Source organism: Aulonocara stuartgranti (assembly GCF_965226115.1).
Source record: "Aulonocara stuartgranti genome assembly, chromosome: 14".
Lineage (NCBI taxonomy): Eukaryota > Metazoa > Chordata > Actinopteri > Cichliformes > Cichlidae > Aulonocara > Aulonocara stuartgranti.
In genome coordinates, this window is record NC_138950.1 from 27,496,709 (window position 1) to 27,515,105 (window position 18,397).

Genomic DNA, 18,397 nt, shown 5'->3' on the forward strand with positions numbered 1-18,397 from the left:
TTCCTGTGTGTCACAGGAAAAGTGTTTCACATTTGAATAACCTCCTGCACCTGTTGATAAGATAGATAAGATAAAGCTTTATTAGTCCCACACATGGGAAATTTGTTGTGTCACAGCAGAAAGTAGACAGTGCAAAGTTTCAGAAAGTAGACAGTGCAAAGTTAGAACAACACAAATGAAAGAAAAAAGGTATAGGAGAAGATAAAAAGAATAAAAAACTATATGCAATAGAATAAAATACTACGAGGTGGCTCGAGACTTTTGCACAGCACTTTTGATCTGTGTTTGACACAAAAATAAATAAAGAGACTTCAGTTCTTTGTGTAGATTTTACTGTAAGGGATGGCTTTGTTTTTTTTGTTTGTTTGTTCATCTATCCATCCATCTTCATCCGCTTTATCCGAGGCCGGTGTGGAGAGCAGGGAAATTATTTTACTGCTATTGTTAGTAATTATCATCATTACCATTGCATTAATAATATAATCTACAGTATTGATATTGCATTCAGATGTTTAAACAGTGTGTCTTTCAGAAAGACTGAGCCACAGGCTGACAGGAAATTGCAGGTTTGCAGAGTGTGCCTTTTACAGAAGTGAAACCGAAAGCAAAGTCTAAGTGCAGGTTATTCTGAGGAGCTGTTTGGACGAGGCTATGTGAATAACTAGGTTATTCAAATTGTCTTTTATACTTTTATATTCTTTGATTAAGCTTTTAGTAGAGGTTCCTGATTATAACATTTATTCAACATAGTACATATAGTTTCAGTTAGGTTATTACACATAAGGATGAGCCTCTGTCCTGGTAAAAGGTCAGAAGAGCAACGGATGAATTGAGAGAGCATGTAAGGTCGACACACACACACACACACACACACACACACACACACACACACACACACACACACACACACACATTAGTTAGACTCATTTATAGGTGAGAGGTTAGTCATGTTTGTCTCTGCAAAAGAGGAACAGTTTCTTGCAGGATGTGGGGCTCGTGTTCCAGACGAGACAGAGATAATGTTCTTTTAAACTGTGTTAAAAGTCATTGTGGTTTTGATCTGACCTATGTATGGAATGTATCTGATGTTGGCGGGGCGTCATTAAAGTCAAACTCTGATGGTATAAATATCTGCTTATGCTTTGATTAAGTCGAAGATCAATTCCTGTCTGCGAACAGAGTGATCTTCCCACGCGTTTATTTCATTAATATCAATTGTTTGACCAAGTTCGGGACCATGGCTGTTTGTACTCTCCTTCCTCAATGTTAGAACCTTAACACCGGGTCGCGGGGGCAGCAGCCTAAGGAGAGAAGCCCAGACCTCCCTCTCCCCAGCAACCTCCTCCAGCTTATCTGGGGGAACACCAAGGCGTTCCCAGGCCAGCCGAGAGATATAATCTCTCCAGCGTATCCTGGGTCTGCCCTGGGGCCTCCTCCCGGTGGGACATGCCTGGAACACCTCACCCAGGAGGCGCCCAGGAGGAATCCTTGTCAGATGCCCGAACCACCTCAACTGGCTCCTTTCGATGTGGAGCAACAGCGGCTCTACTGTGAGCCCCTCCTGGATGGCCGAACTTCTCACCCTATCTCTAAGGGAGAGGCCAGCCACCCTTCGGAGGAAGCTCATTTCTGCCGCTTGTATCCGCGATCTCGTTCTTTCGGTCACTACCCACAGCTCGTGGCCATAGGTGAGGGTAGGGACGTAGATCGTCCGATAAATTGAGAGCTTTGCTTTTACACTCAGCTCCCTCTTCACCACGACGGACCGGTGCAGCGTCCGCATCACTGCAGCCGCAGCCCCAATCCGTCTGTCGATCTCCGGCTCCCCTCTCCCATCACTCGTGAACAAGACCCCGAGATACTTGAACTTCACCGCTTGGGGCAGGAACTCATCCCCGACCCAGAGTGGGCACTCCACCCTTTTCCGGCTGAGAACCCCATGAGAATCCTCATTCCCGCTGCTTCACACTTGGCTGCGAACCGTTCCAGTGCGAGCTGGAGGCCCTCACCCGATGAAGCCACCAGAACCACATCATCCGCAAAAAGCAGAGATGAGATTCTGAGGCCACCAAAGTGATAGCCTTCCGCCACTTGGCTGCGCCTAGAAATCCTGTCCATAAAAATTATGAACAGAACCAGTGACAAAGGGCAGCCCTGGCGGAGCCCATCACCCACCGGGAACGAGTCTCACTTATTGCCGGCAATGCGAACCAAGCTCTTGCAATGGTTGTATAGGGATCGAATGGCCCGTAGCAATGGGCCAGACACCACCTCCCACAGGACACCCCGAGGGACACGGTCGAATGCCTTCTCCAAGTCCACAAAACACATGTAGACTGGTTGGGCAAACTCCCATGCACCCTCAAGTATCCTTGAGAGGATAAAGAGCTGGTCCAGTGTTCCGCGACCAGGACGAAAACCACATTGTTCCTCCTGTATCCGAGGTTTGACTAGCGGACGAACTCTCCTTTCCAGGGAGGCTGAGGAGTGTGATCCCCCTGTAGTTGGAACATACCCTCCGGTCTCCCCTCTTACTACTGCCCCTGATCTCCACGCAACATTGTAGAGGCGTGTCAACCAGGACAGCCCTACAACGTCCAGAGCCTTCAGGAACTCGGGGCGGACCTCATCAACACCAGGGGCTCTGCCACCAAGGAGTTGTTTAACTGCCTCAGTGACCTCGCCTCCGGAAATTGGCGGGTCATTCCCCTCAACCCTAGACTCTCCTCCTCGGAAGACGTGTCAGTGGGATTAAGGAGGTCCCCGAAGTATTCCTTCCACCGCCTGACAATTTTCTCAGTTGGCATCAGCAGCAGTCCGCCAGCACTATACACAGTGCAGGTAGAGCACCGCTTTCCCCTCCTGAGACGCCTGACGGTTTGCCAGAATCTCTTCGAGGCAGTCCAAAAGTCTTTTTCCATGGCCTCTCCAAACTCCTCCCACACCCGAGTTTTTGCTTCAGCCACTGTCCGAGCCGCATTCCGCTTTGCCTGTTGATACCTGTCGGCTGCCTCCGGAGTCCCACAGGCTAACCAAGCCCGATAGGACTCCTTCTTCAGCCTGGTGGCTCCCTTCACCTCTAGTGTCCACCTTTTGGTTCGGGGATTACCACCACGGCAGGCACCGACCACCTTGCGGCCGCAGCTCAATGCAGCAGCTTCGGCAATGGAGACACTGAACATGGTCCATTCGGACTCAATGTCCCCAGTCTCCCTCGGAATGCTGTTGAAGCTCTGCCGGAGGTGTGCGTTGAAGATCACGCGGACTGGGGCCTCTGCTAGACATTCCCAGCACACCCTCACTACGCGTTTAGGTGCACCGAGTCTGTCCAGCGTCCTCCCCCGCCACCTAATCCAACTCACCACCAGGTGGTGATCAGTTGACAGCTCCACCCCCCTGTCTTTACCCGATTGTCCAGAACATATGGTCGCAGGTCTGGTGATACGATTACAAAATCGATCATCGACCTGCGGCCTAGAGTGTCCTGGTGCCACGTGCACTTATGGACACTCTTATGTTCGAACAAGGTGTTCGTTATGGCCAAACTGTGATTTGCACAGAAGTCCAATAACAAAACACTGCTCGGGTTCAGATCAGGGAGGCCGTTCCTCCCAATCACGCCCCTCCAGGTCTTGCTGTCGTTACCCACATGAGCATTGAAGTCTCGCTCTTTGTCTGGTGCCTCACCCAGGATCAATTTGCCATGGGAGACCCTACCAGGGGGCAAAAGTCCCCAGACAACATAGCCCCTGGGATCCCTGGGACACACAAACCACTCCACCACGATAAGGTAGCGATTCACGGAGAGGTGTTTGTTTTGTTTTTTTGAATAACCAGCCCATTGCTCTGGTGAACAGCCATATAGCTAGCATACTTTCTTCTCAGTTAACACTGGACAAGAACCTTAGTACACAGTCTCACTGCGTGCTTCCCTTTTTCGTTCTAGGGTGCGGGTCCACAAACCCCTTCTTATAGCGGTCCATCATGTCAGCTGCACTACAGGGTCAACAACTGGCACGCTTGCATCTATTGCACTGTTTTTGTTTCACTAGTAGCTTTAAAAACACAATGTTTGTAAGAATTTGTATTTTCTATCGCAGTTTGTCATAAATGGAACAATATGCGACACAGTCGTGCTGACACTGTCGAAGGCTACAAAACAGTGATGGTGTGTGCAGAGGGGGAGGTCGATGCCCTCCCCTTTATTTAACCTGTGAACTAGCCTGGCCTCTACTGAGCCATGTAGGAATGTTTAGCTTATTTTAGAGTTTAGAAATGTGTTAACATAGAATGTAGAACTATTGTAGAGACACTGACACTGCCCTCAATATAATAAAGGCCTCACTGTGTTGTGAACTTAGGAGTAGATTGTAGGAGACCCCTCCCCCACTTGAACTGTGAAAGTAAAACAGAGAGGAGTTAATGCTGAGTGGAAATTCCCCAGAGAATGTTTGGGTGGGGGTCTCAACATTTGTAACTGGATAACTGTGGTCTGGAAGGGAGATGGACTTTTATGACCGCAGGGAGTCACGTACATAGAGACACACACCCACAGTGCTTTAACTGTCACGCACACATCCACACGCACACTCACTCATGTGCACTCACACATACACACAGGTATGCGTACACAGTCACACATGAGCACTCACATAGACACGTGGGAACGCGCACATGTAGGCATTCATGTGCTCGTGCACATAGACACAGACACAGTTTGCAGCACACCCTGGGGGGTTTTATGATGGGGACGCCTCTATAAAGCTGGCTGTAACTAACAAAGGGGTGAAGATTTTGCAGAGGGACACACCGGGGGTAAAACTGATTTCGCAACAGCCACAATGTATAATCGAACTGGTTGAAAACTAAGTTATTGCATACAGTATATCCCATTCATTATGCTGCAATTCTGTACTTTTTTTTTTCTTTTAGGAAATTAGCTCTTTGTGCATATCAGTATTTGTATCTAACACACAGAATTTGCTAAGACAGAACTGTTGCTTTGAAAAGCTAATGGGTACTACCAGTTACTGTATTTGTAAAGAACCAAACTATTTGTGCAGGACCCTTTAGATAAACTGTTCTCACTAAGGAAATGAATATATTCTGTTGTCAAGGTGGGGTTAGGGTTAGGAGGAGGACTGAATGCTACATCAGGGATGGGTGGGGTGGGGGGCTCGTTTCTCTGTTGTCTCCGCCCTGCTGACAGAGTTGCAACACTTCAAATGACAGTCAGAAGAAATGGCTGATGAACTGAAAACCACTTACTTGCATTGTGTATTAAAAAAGTTTAAGTTAAGGTGTAAATATATACAGTATATATATTAAAATGAATTTTAAGTAAAAAGAAACGACCAAAGCATTCATTTATATGAATGTGTGAAACATTCTTTTATTGTTTTTGTACAAAAAAAAAATGATTTCTATTCATCATGTTGAAGTAAGTAATTTAAAGACTTTTTATCTGCTACTTATGAACTAATGTGAGGTCAATTTAGGGATGGGAAACCATAAGTGATACACTATAACGCTCTATACGTGTTCAGAATCTGTGTTCTTCGCTGCCTGGAGTTTCATCTTTGTCTGGAGGAATTGTCTCTTTTCTGCTTCTTTGTGCTCACCAATAGACCCCGAAGTAAAAAAACAACAGAGATAACCAAGAAGTAGCTGGAATACACGGTGAACTGCAAAGAAGAGTACATGTTTAAAAGGTTAATGACGCTAATGGACAAATAAACAGTGCTGCTGTACATATTTTGTGATCTGATGGCTTACCTGGGGAATGATGGCCAGGCCTAGCCCTCTACTGTCAACTACAACAGACGTGATAATCGTCTGTAGAGCCAGTGCTCCAAAGGTATTTGCCCCAAAGACTAGTGCATATCTTTCCATTGAGAGATCAGCTGCAATCTGATACCTGCAAGCATAGAATTTGTCTTAATCTAAAGGTTGGGGAGGGTTTTTTTAATTTTTATTTTATTTTATTTTATTTTTTAGCTTTTTTGCTCTTATATCTGCAATAAAAATCAAACTAAACTGTGGTAAAGTATAACCCTGATGTGACTTGACACTCTTACATTGCTATAGTTATCAGCGTCATGTACAGTGACTTGAAAACGACGTAACCGCTGTAGCAGACCCAAATGTTGCCAGTGAAAGTCATGAGGAACAGTGAAGCTGCACTCAGTCCAGAGAAACCACCCAGGGCCAGCTCTCCCCACTGCTCCCATCTTACCTCAGTAAAGCCTATCCCGTAGGCAGTGGCTGCACCTGGAAAGCATGTACACGTGGGATAAGACAAATTAGGACAGCTGATTAGGTACTGAGAAATCTTATGTGTCCCTGATAACTTCCATTTGATTTAGGGAGGGGGGGAAATGCCATCTAATGTTGCTTACTTAAGAGGTTTGAGACTGCCTCCACGCCTCCGTTGTAAATGCTGAAGTTCTGAGAAGGCTGCACATGCTCCCACAGCACCTGCGCAGTATGGTGTGGGTATCATTAAGTTGTTCAAGGATGTGTGTGTGTTTAATTATTTCTGTTTAAAATATATATCTAAAATGCCTTTTATTAACACAAGAGAAGGCTTCAGCAACTACAAGGCACTACTTGTTCACTGCAGGTAAACCCATCGTAAAGCAGCCCCCAGTAGCAATTTGGATTGCTGCAGTGATTCAGATGCTTTTACAGCTCACATTTTTGTTTATGCTGCCTTCATAACCAGTGTTGGGACTAACGCGTTATTAAGTAACGCGTTACAGTAACTACGTTATTATTGTGGTAACGAGCACGGTAACTAGTTGTCAAAGAATAATGTTTAAATGTTTTTATGCTTTGCTTCAATACTGATAATTGTAATGTTCTTATTCCTCTATGAATAAAACATCAAGAATTGCTCCTGGTGCTAGCTTCAGCTAGCTGTTTATTATTCTTTCTACCACGATCACTTCTTCTTCTATTCTGTATATCTTATTGATTCCAGAGCGCCCCCTGTGGGTAGCTTCAACAATAGCAACTATCATTACATCCCCTTTCCAAACAGGTTGGTGTTATAATAAGCACAATTCCAAAGAGAACTGTTACTCTGTAACATCTGAACATTCTTGTCTAACATTCAACATGTTATAAATTGTGCAACAAACTACATTCAGTAGTGTTCTCTTTTTTTTTTTGATAACCAAAAGTTGTAGCACAAGTCAAACAAAATAAATCCAAATGTATACCTTACATCTTCCAGAATGAACCAAATGAATCCCATACAGCCCTCGAGCACATTAGAACTCTTCACCTTTGACAACTTAAACAGTCAATAACACATAACTCAGCAGGTCTCAATTAAGTGTGAACAATTACTATTCTAAATGAATTATTATCCGTTATTTACTTGCGATTTATTATTATTTTTTTTTAACAATTCTTTACCACAACAGTTCACACTTGTTCTATGAGCCTCTCTGTACGTTTCTTAGGTCTGGTAGACCTTCTCAGTATTTCAGACATTGGGGAAGTTGAAGGAGGCTCACTGTGGTGCTCAACAGGGTTAGCACCTCGTTGTTCAGTTCCAGTCTCTGTGTCCTGCTGTTTAACATCCTGTGTCTTTAACAGACTTCTCCGGTTTCTTCTTAACACTTGTCCATTCTCTGTCTGAACAGCAAACGATCTGGGCCCTACTTCGCTGAGAACTGTTGCTTTTTTGTCCCAGAAATCTGGACCTGCAATCCTCACAACATCTCTTTCCTGAAGCGGTTCCAGACGGCTTGCAGTTTTGTCATAGTTCCTTTTCTGTCTGTGCTTGAGTTTCATCCTTTTGTCGGTCAGCTTGTTGTCATGTGCATTGTCATTTTCCTTGGAAATGTGTGGAAGTGTGGTGCGGAGCTTGCGATGCATGAGTAGCTCAGCAGGTGATGCCCCACACTCCAGGGATGAAGCTCTGTAGCTTAGCAGAGCCAGGTAAGGGTCGGTCTTACTGTCTCTTGCTTTTTTGAACAATCTCTTTACTATTTGGACTCCTTTTTCTGCCTGTCCATTCGCTTGGGGATACAAGGGACTAGAGGTGATATTGTTAGAGAGTTATCTCTGGGATGCTGGGATGATAGCTCCCTCAGGACTTAAACTCCGGTCAGAGAGTGGGGCACAGAGAGTGATGTCCGGATATACTTTAATGGAAGTTAATAGCAGCTCAACAGTACAGCAGTAGGCATACTTAACGAATGTGGGAGGGGTGGACAGACATGTGGTTCTGAATAACAAGAAACAAGGAGAAACAATTTTCACATATAAATATAACACTCGTCACTTCCCAACATCATGCCAATATAATGAACTGTAACACAAATAATCAGCTGAATGCTCTGACATAAGAAAGTCCCACAATCCCATTTGAACAGGCAGGAAACAAGAATACCTACATATCTCAGACAACAGAAAGGACCTAATGCCCCCAAATTAGGAAAGGTCGCAATTACATGGTCTTCAGTGCCCTCTAGTGGCTAAATAACACAACCGCAGTACACAGATCCAACCCGCAACAAATGCTACGGTGGTAAGTCACATGCCTCTACCAATCTCGATAAATCTCCTAGCATAAACCCCCTGTAATCAATGTCAAAGTACAACCCGTGCTATAAGTGGAAATAGACTCGTAGAACTGGAGGGATTTTGACTCACATTTGCACAGGAACGCACACGGCTGGAGATCGCTATTCCCCCACACTCATGGAGAAAAACATGGCTAGTGCTCCTCGGACTCGTGATACGGCAGGAGCGTCGTAAAAGCATGTGACGTCATCACCGCAGCAAACAGTAAGAACAAAGTGGAACTTATCGACAGAAATTAACACTGCACTTATAGCGATGCAATTGAAATATAAGGAGACTTTCGGAGCCGCCCCCAAATTTAAGTAATAAATTTGCTCCTCAACCGAAAGTCTAAGCACCATTGGGTTGACAGTACTCATCATCCTCCCAGGCTGAGAGTCTGACTAATCTGGCAACTGGTCGAAGATATGTCTGTCCCTTGACTGTCACCTCAGCCGCTCTCACCCGACTGTCTGGCCCTGGACAGGCCTTGACCACCTTTCCGATGGGCCACTGCGCTCGCGGTAGTTGTGAGTCAACCACCATAACCACTTGTCCCATGGTCAAGTTGTCAGTTTCCCCCTGCCATCTTTGTCTCCTCTGAAGATCCGGCAGATGGTGACGCAGGAAGTTGGACCAAAAATGGTCCGCCAGAATCTGACTATGGCGCCATCGCCGTCTTCCCAGCATCTCACTCGAAGCACAAATCACCTGGGGGAGTGATGCATCTCGTCGCCCCATTAGCAATAAGTTGGGTGTGACTGGATCCGGATCCGCTACATCCGAAGAGACATACCCAAGAGGCTTTGCATTAATGATCCCTTCCACTTCGATCAGCACAGTTTGCAAAACTGCCTCTGTCACCGTATGGCCTCCCAACACCACTTGAAGAGCTGTCTTCACAGATCTTATCTCCCGTTCCCAAGTACCTCCAAAATGGGGGGAACCTGGTGGATTAAACCGGAACTCAATCCTCTGCTCCGCCAGCTGCTCTTTAATGGGGGCTTCAAGAGCTGAGAAACTAGACCGCAGTTCGGTCTCTCCTCCCCTGAAGTTGGTACCACAGTCAGATAGGATCTCATATGGCTTGCCCCGGCGTGCAATAAACCGACGCAGAGCCATGAGAAAGGCATCGGTATCTATGCTGTCCAACAGGTCAAGATGCACACAGCTCGTAGTCATGCATTTGAATATGATACCCCAGCGCTTTTCAGTGCGCCGTCCCACTTTGATGTTGTAAGGGCCAAAGCAGTCGACCCCAGTGGACCAAAAGGGTGGTTTGTATAGGCGCAGCCTCGCGGGGGGTAGATCTGCCATCCGAGGAATATCAGGACTGGCTCGCCACCTTCGACACTCACCACAGCTGTGCTGGTGCCGCTTGATTGCCTCCCTTCCTCGGAGAATCCAATATTTCCTCCTCATCTCCCCGAACACTCGTTCTGGCCCAGGGTGCAACAGCTGCTCATCGTATTGCCTGATCAGTAGTTTAGTCACCGGATGCTGCGGATCAAGGACTATGGGGTGCATGGCATCCAAGTCCAGACCTTCTGCTCTTCTGAGTCTTCCCCCAACTCTTATCAGTCCAATAGCCGGATCATACTCTGGAGCAAGTGTTAGCAGGCGACTCTGCTTAAGAATTGCCTTACCAGCAACCAGGGTCTGTAATTCCTCGGGGAAGCTATCATTTTGATCATTAAAAAGAAAGAGAAAAATAAGTGTGTCTGTGTCTAACTTCAAAAGTCTTTCCTCTCTTAGAAGTCTTTCCTCTCTTTCCTCTCTGCAATGTAAACAAAATAAACATAAAAGCAGGGGCCTAAACCAAATTAGACTTTATTTTGTCTGCGGGCTCAAATTGTTTATGCAGGTGCATGCAGCAGAGGTTATAAGAATGAGTAGTACAGCGGCAGTAGTCATTTTCAGGATGGCAAGATATTATAGCACAGATGAAGTGTTGGAAATGGTCCTGGACTCCGAGTGTCAGGATAGCTCCTCATCCTCCTCCGAGGATTCTGGAGAGGAAACGGATGAATCTGTGGAACTAGAGCAGCTTGAGTCCAGTTCCCACAAAGAAACATCTGACGCTGAGAGCGAAGGGGAGACGGAGGAAGCAGCTTCGGGATGGACTGCAAAAAATGGCAAAATCATTTGGTCCCCCACTCAGACGGAGACCCTCCGCTATTTTCCTGCAGCTATTGTCACCCCAGGACCGACGCACTACGCCGTCGCCCGAATCAGGGACCCGGGATCCAGCTTCGCACTCCTCTTCACGGATGAAATTGTGCAGCACACGGTGGCAATGACTAATCTGCACGGGAGACGCGAAGTCGCCGGCTGGTATGACATGGACTGTGATGAATTGCATGCTTATGTTGGGCTGCTAATTTTAGCTGGTGTTTACCGGTCAAGACACGAATCGTCTCTCAGCCTCTGGGGTGATAAATGCGGACGGGATATTTTTCGAGCCACCATGTCTCTGAAGCGTTTCCAACAAATCGGCGGGGCGCTTCGTTTTGATGATAAGCTTACCCGACCCCGACGCCGTCAGGACAAGCTGGCTGCCTTCCGCCAGGTGTGGGATTTGTGGACAACTCGCCTGGAGCTGCTCTTCAACCCAGGCAGAGACGTTTGTGTTGATGAACAGCTCGTCCCGTTCCGAGGAAGATGCAAGTTCAAGCAATATATACCAACGAAGCCAGCAAGGTACGGTCTAAAAATATGGGCTGTATGCGACGTGGAAACCTCCTACGCCTGGAGACTCCAGATATACATGGGCAAAGTTGGTGATCGCGCGGAGGTGAACCAGGGGATGCGGGTGGCCCTGGAGCTCACAGAGGGGCTCCAGGGAAACGTGGTCACATGTGACAATTTTTTCACATCCTTTGCCCTGGCAGAAGAGCTGTTGAAGAGGAAAGTGGCCCTAGTTGGAACGATTAGGAAAAACAAGCCGGAGCTTCCGCCTCGATTGCTCCAGACAAGAGGGAGAGCGGTCCTGTCGTCTGCGTTCGCCTTCACGCTCACCCACACTCTTGTCTCCTATGTTCCCCGACGTGGCAAAAATGTGCTCTTGATGAGCACAAAACACCGCTCTCCGGATGTGAGCATGGAAGGGAAGCGAAAGCCAGTAATCATCCAGGATTACAATCGGTGCAAAGGTGGTGTTGACAACCTTGACAAGGTAGGTGTCATTACGCATCAGTTACGCACAGATTTATTCCTTGCTCATATATTCTTGTGTAAAATATACATAGGTTTGAAATTTTCTGTTTTTGTGTGTGTGTGTGTGTGTGTGTGTGTGTGTGTGTGTGTGTGTGTGTGTGTGTGTGTGTGTGTGTGTGTTTTTAGGTTGTTGGCACCTATTCCTGTCGGAGGATAACAAAGCGCTGGCCAGTGGCACTCTTCCACAACCTGCTGAACGTGTCACTGTTCAACTCCTACGTGCTGTGGACAGCTGTCAACCCATCCTGGAATGAGCAGAAATATTACAAACGGAGGCTGTATGTTGAAGAAGTGGGTGAAGCTTTAGTACACCCACACATACTGAAGCGAGGACGCCTTCCCCGCTCATCAGGTGCTGCAGCCATCGTGACGAGTGCGCAGAGTGCTGCTGCAGGCCCCGCCCTGATCCCTACTTCCAAGGGCAGGAGACAGTGCGAGTTCTGCGCCGAGAAAAGGAGACGCGTTGTCGGCACCTGCTGCAAATGCGGGAAGTCCATATGCAAGGACCACATTCTGATCATTTGCAGCCACTGTGTCAGCTGAGGACTCTGACACACCTCCACATACACACCACACCTCCACATATGCTCTCCCCCACTCCCTTGCTCTTTCTTACTTATATCTTTCCCGTTCCCAAAAACATAAATGTTGATGTTCATTGTTCAAAATAAAAGTTTTTCTGGTTCAAACTGATCTTGTATTTTCATTTACATATTTTTTTCATTTTATTTTAGAACACAACAAGGAAAAAAAGCATTTATTGGGGAAAAAGTGAAAAACCATAATATACCATTATATTGAATTTCCTCTGCCCCTGCATTAAAAATAATGCTGGATCAAAACGAACGTTGGTGCGAATCTTTGACCCATCTAAAGGCCTAATTATAATAACAATCAAATATTACTTCAAATTTTTTTTTTGGAAAATATTTAGTTTTTTTGTTTTTTGGGGCTAAAAAAAATGGTGCGCTCATGTAATTAAACTGCGATTAAAAGGGTTAAAACCCCCGAAATATAATTAAAACTTTATATGAATATTTCAGGGAGAAGTAGTTTTAAAAGATTGGCTAATTTAAACTGGAAAAAAATATGAATACATAAGGTTTTTATTGCATTTTTTGGGGCGTGGCACAAAACGGTCCCTAGGGGGAAGGGTGTGAGTTTATTAAAAGAAGGCAGGAGGGTTAAAGACGGACCAAAGGAAGGAAAGCATATATTTTGGTTAAGTTTGATAAATTAGAATTAGAAGGTATTGTTACATTAAAATGATCAAAATGAAATAAAAAGGCTATACCAAAAACAGGTTATAACATAGGAAATGTGAGGTTTTAAGATGAAGTTAGTATTAACAAACAGGAGTTGTTTCTAGGCAGCATTTAGCTATGATGAAATGTATGCAGGAGTAATTGCTTATATGCTTAAACTTAATTGATTAAAGTGGTTGTTTTCTTTTGGAGCTTTTAGTAGAATAGGCGTTTATAATGATTTTCTTGTTAAAAAGGTGACTTTAGATTAGAATAGAGGAATTTGCAGCAGCGACGGTTTGTGTACAGGATGTGATGATCAGATAAGGGAAAATAGAGTGTGCAACCGGACGTGTAACGAGTAACGTTGAAGAATATATATAAATACAAGTCAATAAGTTAAGAAGATAATTAGGATAAGGCTTTTGATTAAAGAGTCCCAATTATGATAAGTTAGGGAGGTGCAGGAAAAGGTGTTTTGTTTCCTTTGCAGAAGATCTCTGGACCACAAGAGAGGGACTGAGAAAACCTAATCTTACGCATGGAGTATTCTCGAGTGGGAGCTGGTGTTTATTACTGGACCAATTGGCTGACATGAGGTTGTCTGATTTGCTGAGCCAGAGGACAGCTAGAGAGGGTCAGAGCGAGGACACAATGTATTGCGACCTCTGGTGTTCCAGAGGTCGGGAGAGGGAGTGTGGAGCAGGGAAATTATTTTACTGCTATTGGTAAATAATCATCATTATTACTATTGCATTATATCCATATATAATCTGCAGCATTGATATTGTATTCAGAGGTTTAAACAGTGTGTGTGTCTTTCAGAAAGACTAAGTTGCAGTTGACAGGAAGTTGCAGAGAGTTTGCAGAAGTGAAAGCAGAGTCTAAGTTATTCTGAGGAGCAGGTTAGACGAGGCTATTTGAATTACTAGGTCATTCAAATTGTCTGTTATACTTTTATATTCTTTTACTAAGCTCTTAGTAGAGGTTCTTGATTAAAACATTTATTCAACATAGTGCCGGAATTGTGCCCCAGTTCTGGTGTCAGACCACACATTCAAAATTACCCCTGGATCAACTTCATCAACTAAACGACACAAGCGAGAAGCAAGCGACGTCCGACCCCACGACTCAATATGGGGCAGTAACGTACCACAAGAGTTCAAGTTATGGACTACTGGACAGAAAGTCCTGCACTCACTGTTCCCATGGGTGGGAAACGGAAAAAACATGCTGAGGATTGAGACTTTGGACTACAGATTCGGACTATTCCTGAACAGCTCAACAAAAATCAACAAGGCACAAAACGAGGAAATTGACGCAATAAGAATAGTGGTCATGCAACACAGAGTCGCCCTGGACATGATACTTGCAAAAAGAGGAGGGCTCTGTGTCCTATTCAACACCACTTGTTGCACCTACATACCAGACAACATGCACTCTCAGAACATGACGGATGCTTTGAACACTTTGAAAAAGCTTCAAAGAGCCCAATTTGAGGACTATATGCCTAGCTCTGAAGACTGGCTAACATGGCTATTGAGTGGCAGCTGGAAGACTCTATTAATGAAAGGACTGGTTATCATAGGAGTATTGCTTTTGTTACTGTGTATGTTTTCCACATGTATCCTGCCATGTATCAGATCGATGATTCTATACATGGTGAACACATTCATTATTGCATACGTCGGAATCCCTCAAGAAGACTGTGAAAGTAATGTCTAAACCTAACTGCTTTACGTTACAGCTCCAGAATGTTTCGTCACAGTTCACATGCACAAGGAAGTTACGACCGAAAATGTTTCTACAAGTGGCCGCTAACTGATGAACAATGTATTGTGATGAGTGAAAACATTAACAACAGGAGGGAATGTCAAAGAATAATGTTTAAATGTTTTTATGCTTTGCTTCAATACTGACAATGTTCATATTTTCACTGTGCAGCTCAGCTTGATAAACGTGAAACTGCAAGCCGCGTGTGCCATGTGATAAGGCCACAAGATCAGCACAAAAATACACATCTTCAGAAGCTGATAGGAGCTTCACCGCACCCACACGTCCGCAGAAGTTGACTCGCATTATCTTTATTATTCTTAGAAACTGACTTGCTGCACACACACATACACACGAACATGAAAAACAGGAACTGCTATCTATGCTTTAAATAAAGGAAACGCCTGCAGCTGAGTGTGAGTCTCTTTGTTGAGCGCTCACCCGTGCACGTTAAAAATCTCTCCAAGTGTCTAAGTGTTGTTTCTTCACCTGAGTGTTTGATAATTGTTGATATCCTTGACACTAGTTAATATGCCAAAACCGGGAACGCGTTACTCGTTACTGGGATTTAGATAGGCTCGTTATTCGTTACTTCGTGTGGTGGCATCGCGGAGCTTCCACAGATTCAATAACATTAGCAAGTGGTGGAAGCCAGCAGGTGGATGAAGGAAAAGGGAGGCAAGAGGAGAGACCCGAAGCTGCCGCTGGTCCGAGTTTCAGGTGATTGAACTTCAGGTAAGAAGTTATAACCTGCAGTCCATCTGGGTCAGATATGAACCAAGTTTAGGTGGAGTTTATTTTCGTTATGCTGACTTTTTCGTACTGTACTAGCTAGCATGATGGAGTTTCTATACAGCTGGGTGGTGCTATGTTACTGATGTTGAACTTTATTTTGTTCATAAGGTTAATTATTAGAGTTGTCAACTGTCCCGTAAAAAACGGAATCGTTTCGTATTCAGAGAAAATATTATGCGTTTCGTATTGAGGTGAAAAGGAACACAGTTTGTCCCGGACTTCAGCTACAATGAAAAAGACACAAAGCTGGATTTATTCTGTGTTTACGCTGCACAGCTGCCTCTTCTCCTCTCATTCTCTCCCCCTCTCTCTCCTGTTTCTACTTCAATCATGAAACTGATCAATGATCAGCTGATCGGCTTTTCTCTCTTGTTTATTTATCGCCCACTTTGTGCCAGAAAGAGGAAACCAGCGGATGTCGCGGTAAACAACAGCAGCACTTTTAAGCTTGATCAGCTGTTGTTAGAATTTATTTAATATTAATTTCTAGTATCAGCTGATGTTTGCTGGAGCCACAGCTGTAAAGCTGCTGGTCATGATATCGGTTTGGTTATCTGGTGAGAGGGAAACATGAAGATGAAACCAGGAGATGTCCTTACTGGATCATCAGAGCTGAACAGGTGATGGAGAAACAGGTTTACCTTTTAGGTCACATGAATGAGTTGAAGGGAAGTTATGAACTGTTTCTGAGAGACAAATAACACCAGGATCCTTTTCTAAGTAGCTGATAGCTGGTAACTGTGCAGGGGCGGGTCTAGCAAAGTGTTGCCAGGGGTCCATGTAGGGCATTAAAAGGGAAATGGGGGCACAAGGAAATACTTTCTTATTCTCATTTAAAATGTCTCACTTTAAAAAAAAAATTATCTGAGTCTTGCAACAAACGATTGATAGATTGATGCATATGTACCATCAGAACAGTGTACATCACTGTCACAACAGTGTTTATTTTCATTCAAAGGCTTTATGATTTTTCCTATAATGGTGGGCCGGTCTCTAGTCAAAATGCCCGGGATGATTTTTTTGTCCCAGTCCAGCCCTGTATGCAGCTCATCTGCAGTCTGGTGTTACCTACATCTTCCTATTCAGAAGGCAGAATTTCCGAGTTCTGAGTACAATCGAAAGCACCACGACTGCAGTTTTTGTGTTGGATGTAAAAAGCAGGCTAAATAGAATCAGGCGTGGGATTTCTCTCGTGGAAATGTGCACATTATCTTTTCCTTTCTATTGGTAGGTGGCACAGTGCACTTGTGGCAAGTAAGCAAGCTAGAAGACTGCCAATCTTGCTGGGTATCCAGTTACGGAAGCAACACATAAACAAGAGAATTCTGAGTAAAACCAAAGTTACTTTCCCTAGTAACTAGTTACTCTGAAAGTAACGAGTAACTTGAAGTAACTGGGTTACTTTTGATAGAAGTAACTAGTAATGTAACTAAGTTACTAATTTAAAGTAACTTACCCAACACTGTTCATAACTGACCTGCACATAGTTGACAGTCTGGTTATACCCACAGGTAGCCATTGCCCACCACACAGACCAGTAGAGCAGCTGTCTAGAGGAATAGCAGTGGCGGAAATCCCTCCACAGCTGGAGGAGGACTTGGCCGCAACTCTGCGTAATGATAGATTCAAGCTTCTCAGCATCAGGCTCTCCTTCTCCACTCTCCACCATTTCACCTCCTCCATCTTCCAGTGATGCATTTATTGCGTTTGACTGTTCTGCTGCAGTCTGTCTCCCACGTCTTTGATGAAAGAACATGCTCTTCTGTGGCACTGGCAAGAAGAAGGAAGTGAGGAGAGCGATGGCAGTGAGAACCAGAGTGAACACCAGGATGTTGTTGTATGACATGAGGTCGAAGCTGACAAGCAGCTGACCCAACACGGAGCCCACTGTATACCCCAGGAGCTGGACACTGCGGCTGTAAGAGGTGGCCTTCCGGTATCTCTTCAAATCTATTACACTGTAATAAAGAGCATATTCAAAATGTCAAGTCTCCCATGAGCAATGCTAAAAATCCAAATCTGTGAGATGTACTACATGACCTGTAAATGTAGGAGAAGTAGGCCACGTCGCTGGCTGTCGCAACTCCGCAAAAGAACTGCATAGCCTGCATGGCTGGCACACTTGCTGTCCACAGCAGCAGTGCTTGGGTGATGAAGATCATAACACACTGAAACACCACTACAGGCATGTAACGCAGCCAGTCAGTGAGAAGGAACACCGGCACTAGTACGGACAGATAGGAGTATGTCCACACTGGGAAAATTTGATTGTTGACCTGTCAGGGAAAAACTCATCAAAGGCAGGAAATGCATGACTTTATAGCAAATGATTAAAGGTTTCAGAATCTTGATTGGATTTCTATCACTTAGATTTTTTATTTTTATCTTTTTAAAGATGCCGGTTATCTCTCTGCTATGAATCACCAGCTTGTGTGTGCATGTGTGTGTGATTATTTGTAATTGCAGCATGTACAAAAGAGCAAGTTACCAACTTTTTCACCATAAGGACCGAAAAACTGAAAATCATTTCTTTTCTAAGTCTGTTTTGATTGAATTACACTATAGCCTTTCTAGCATATGTCATATATACTTGCTCAGTTGTCAGATTCTTATCCGGTCCTGTCAAATATGGGATGAGAAAAGGCTCCAGTGGTCTAACTGTGCTGAAGAATCCATAAATGCAAAGCAGAATAGTGGGATACTTCCAGTCTGATCTCCACTTCTTCACTGCCTCCATGTTGGCTTTCCTGTTTCATGTGTAAGTGTGTGATGGGGGAAAAATACCTCACAAC

At 44.7% G+C, this 18,397-nt stretch overlaps 1 protein-coding gene across 1 annotated transcript in view; it reads right to left on the minus strand.

The window, feature by feature from the left end:
• LOC309687903 (thiamine transporter 2-like) overlaps positions 1 to 18,342 on the minus strand; it is a gene marked incomplete at its 5' end in the record, with an annotated part of 55,346 nt that extends 37,004 nt beyond the window's left edge. The window contains 6 exons of the mRNA XM_082503206.1: positions 5,776 to 5,917; positions 6,078 to 6,270; positions 6,399 to 6,477; positions 17,083 to 17,563; positions 17,646 to 17,881; positions 18,196 to 18,342. Coding sequence (XP_082359332.1) covers positions 5,776 to 5,917; positions 6,078 to 6,270; positions 6,399 to 6,477; positions 17,083 to 17,563; positions 17,646 to 17,881; positions 18,196 to 18,342 — 1,278 coding nt within the window. The remainder of the gene's footprint in view (positions 1 to 5,775; positions 5,918 to 6,077; positions 6,271 to 6,398; positions 6,478 to 17,082; positions 17,564 to 17,645; positions 17,882 to 18,195) is intronic.
• Positions 18,343 to 18,397: the final 55 nt, after the last annotated feature.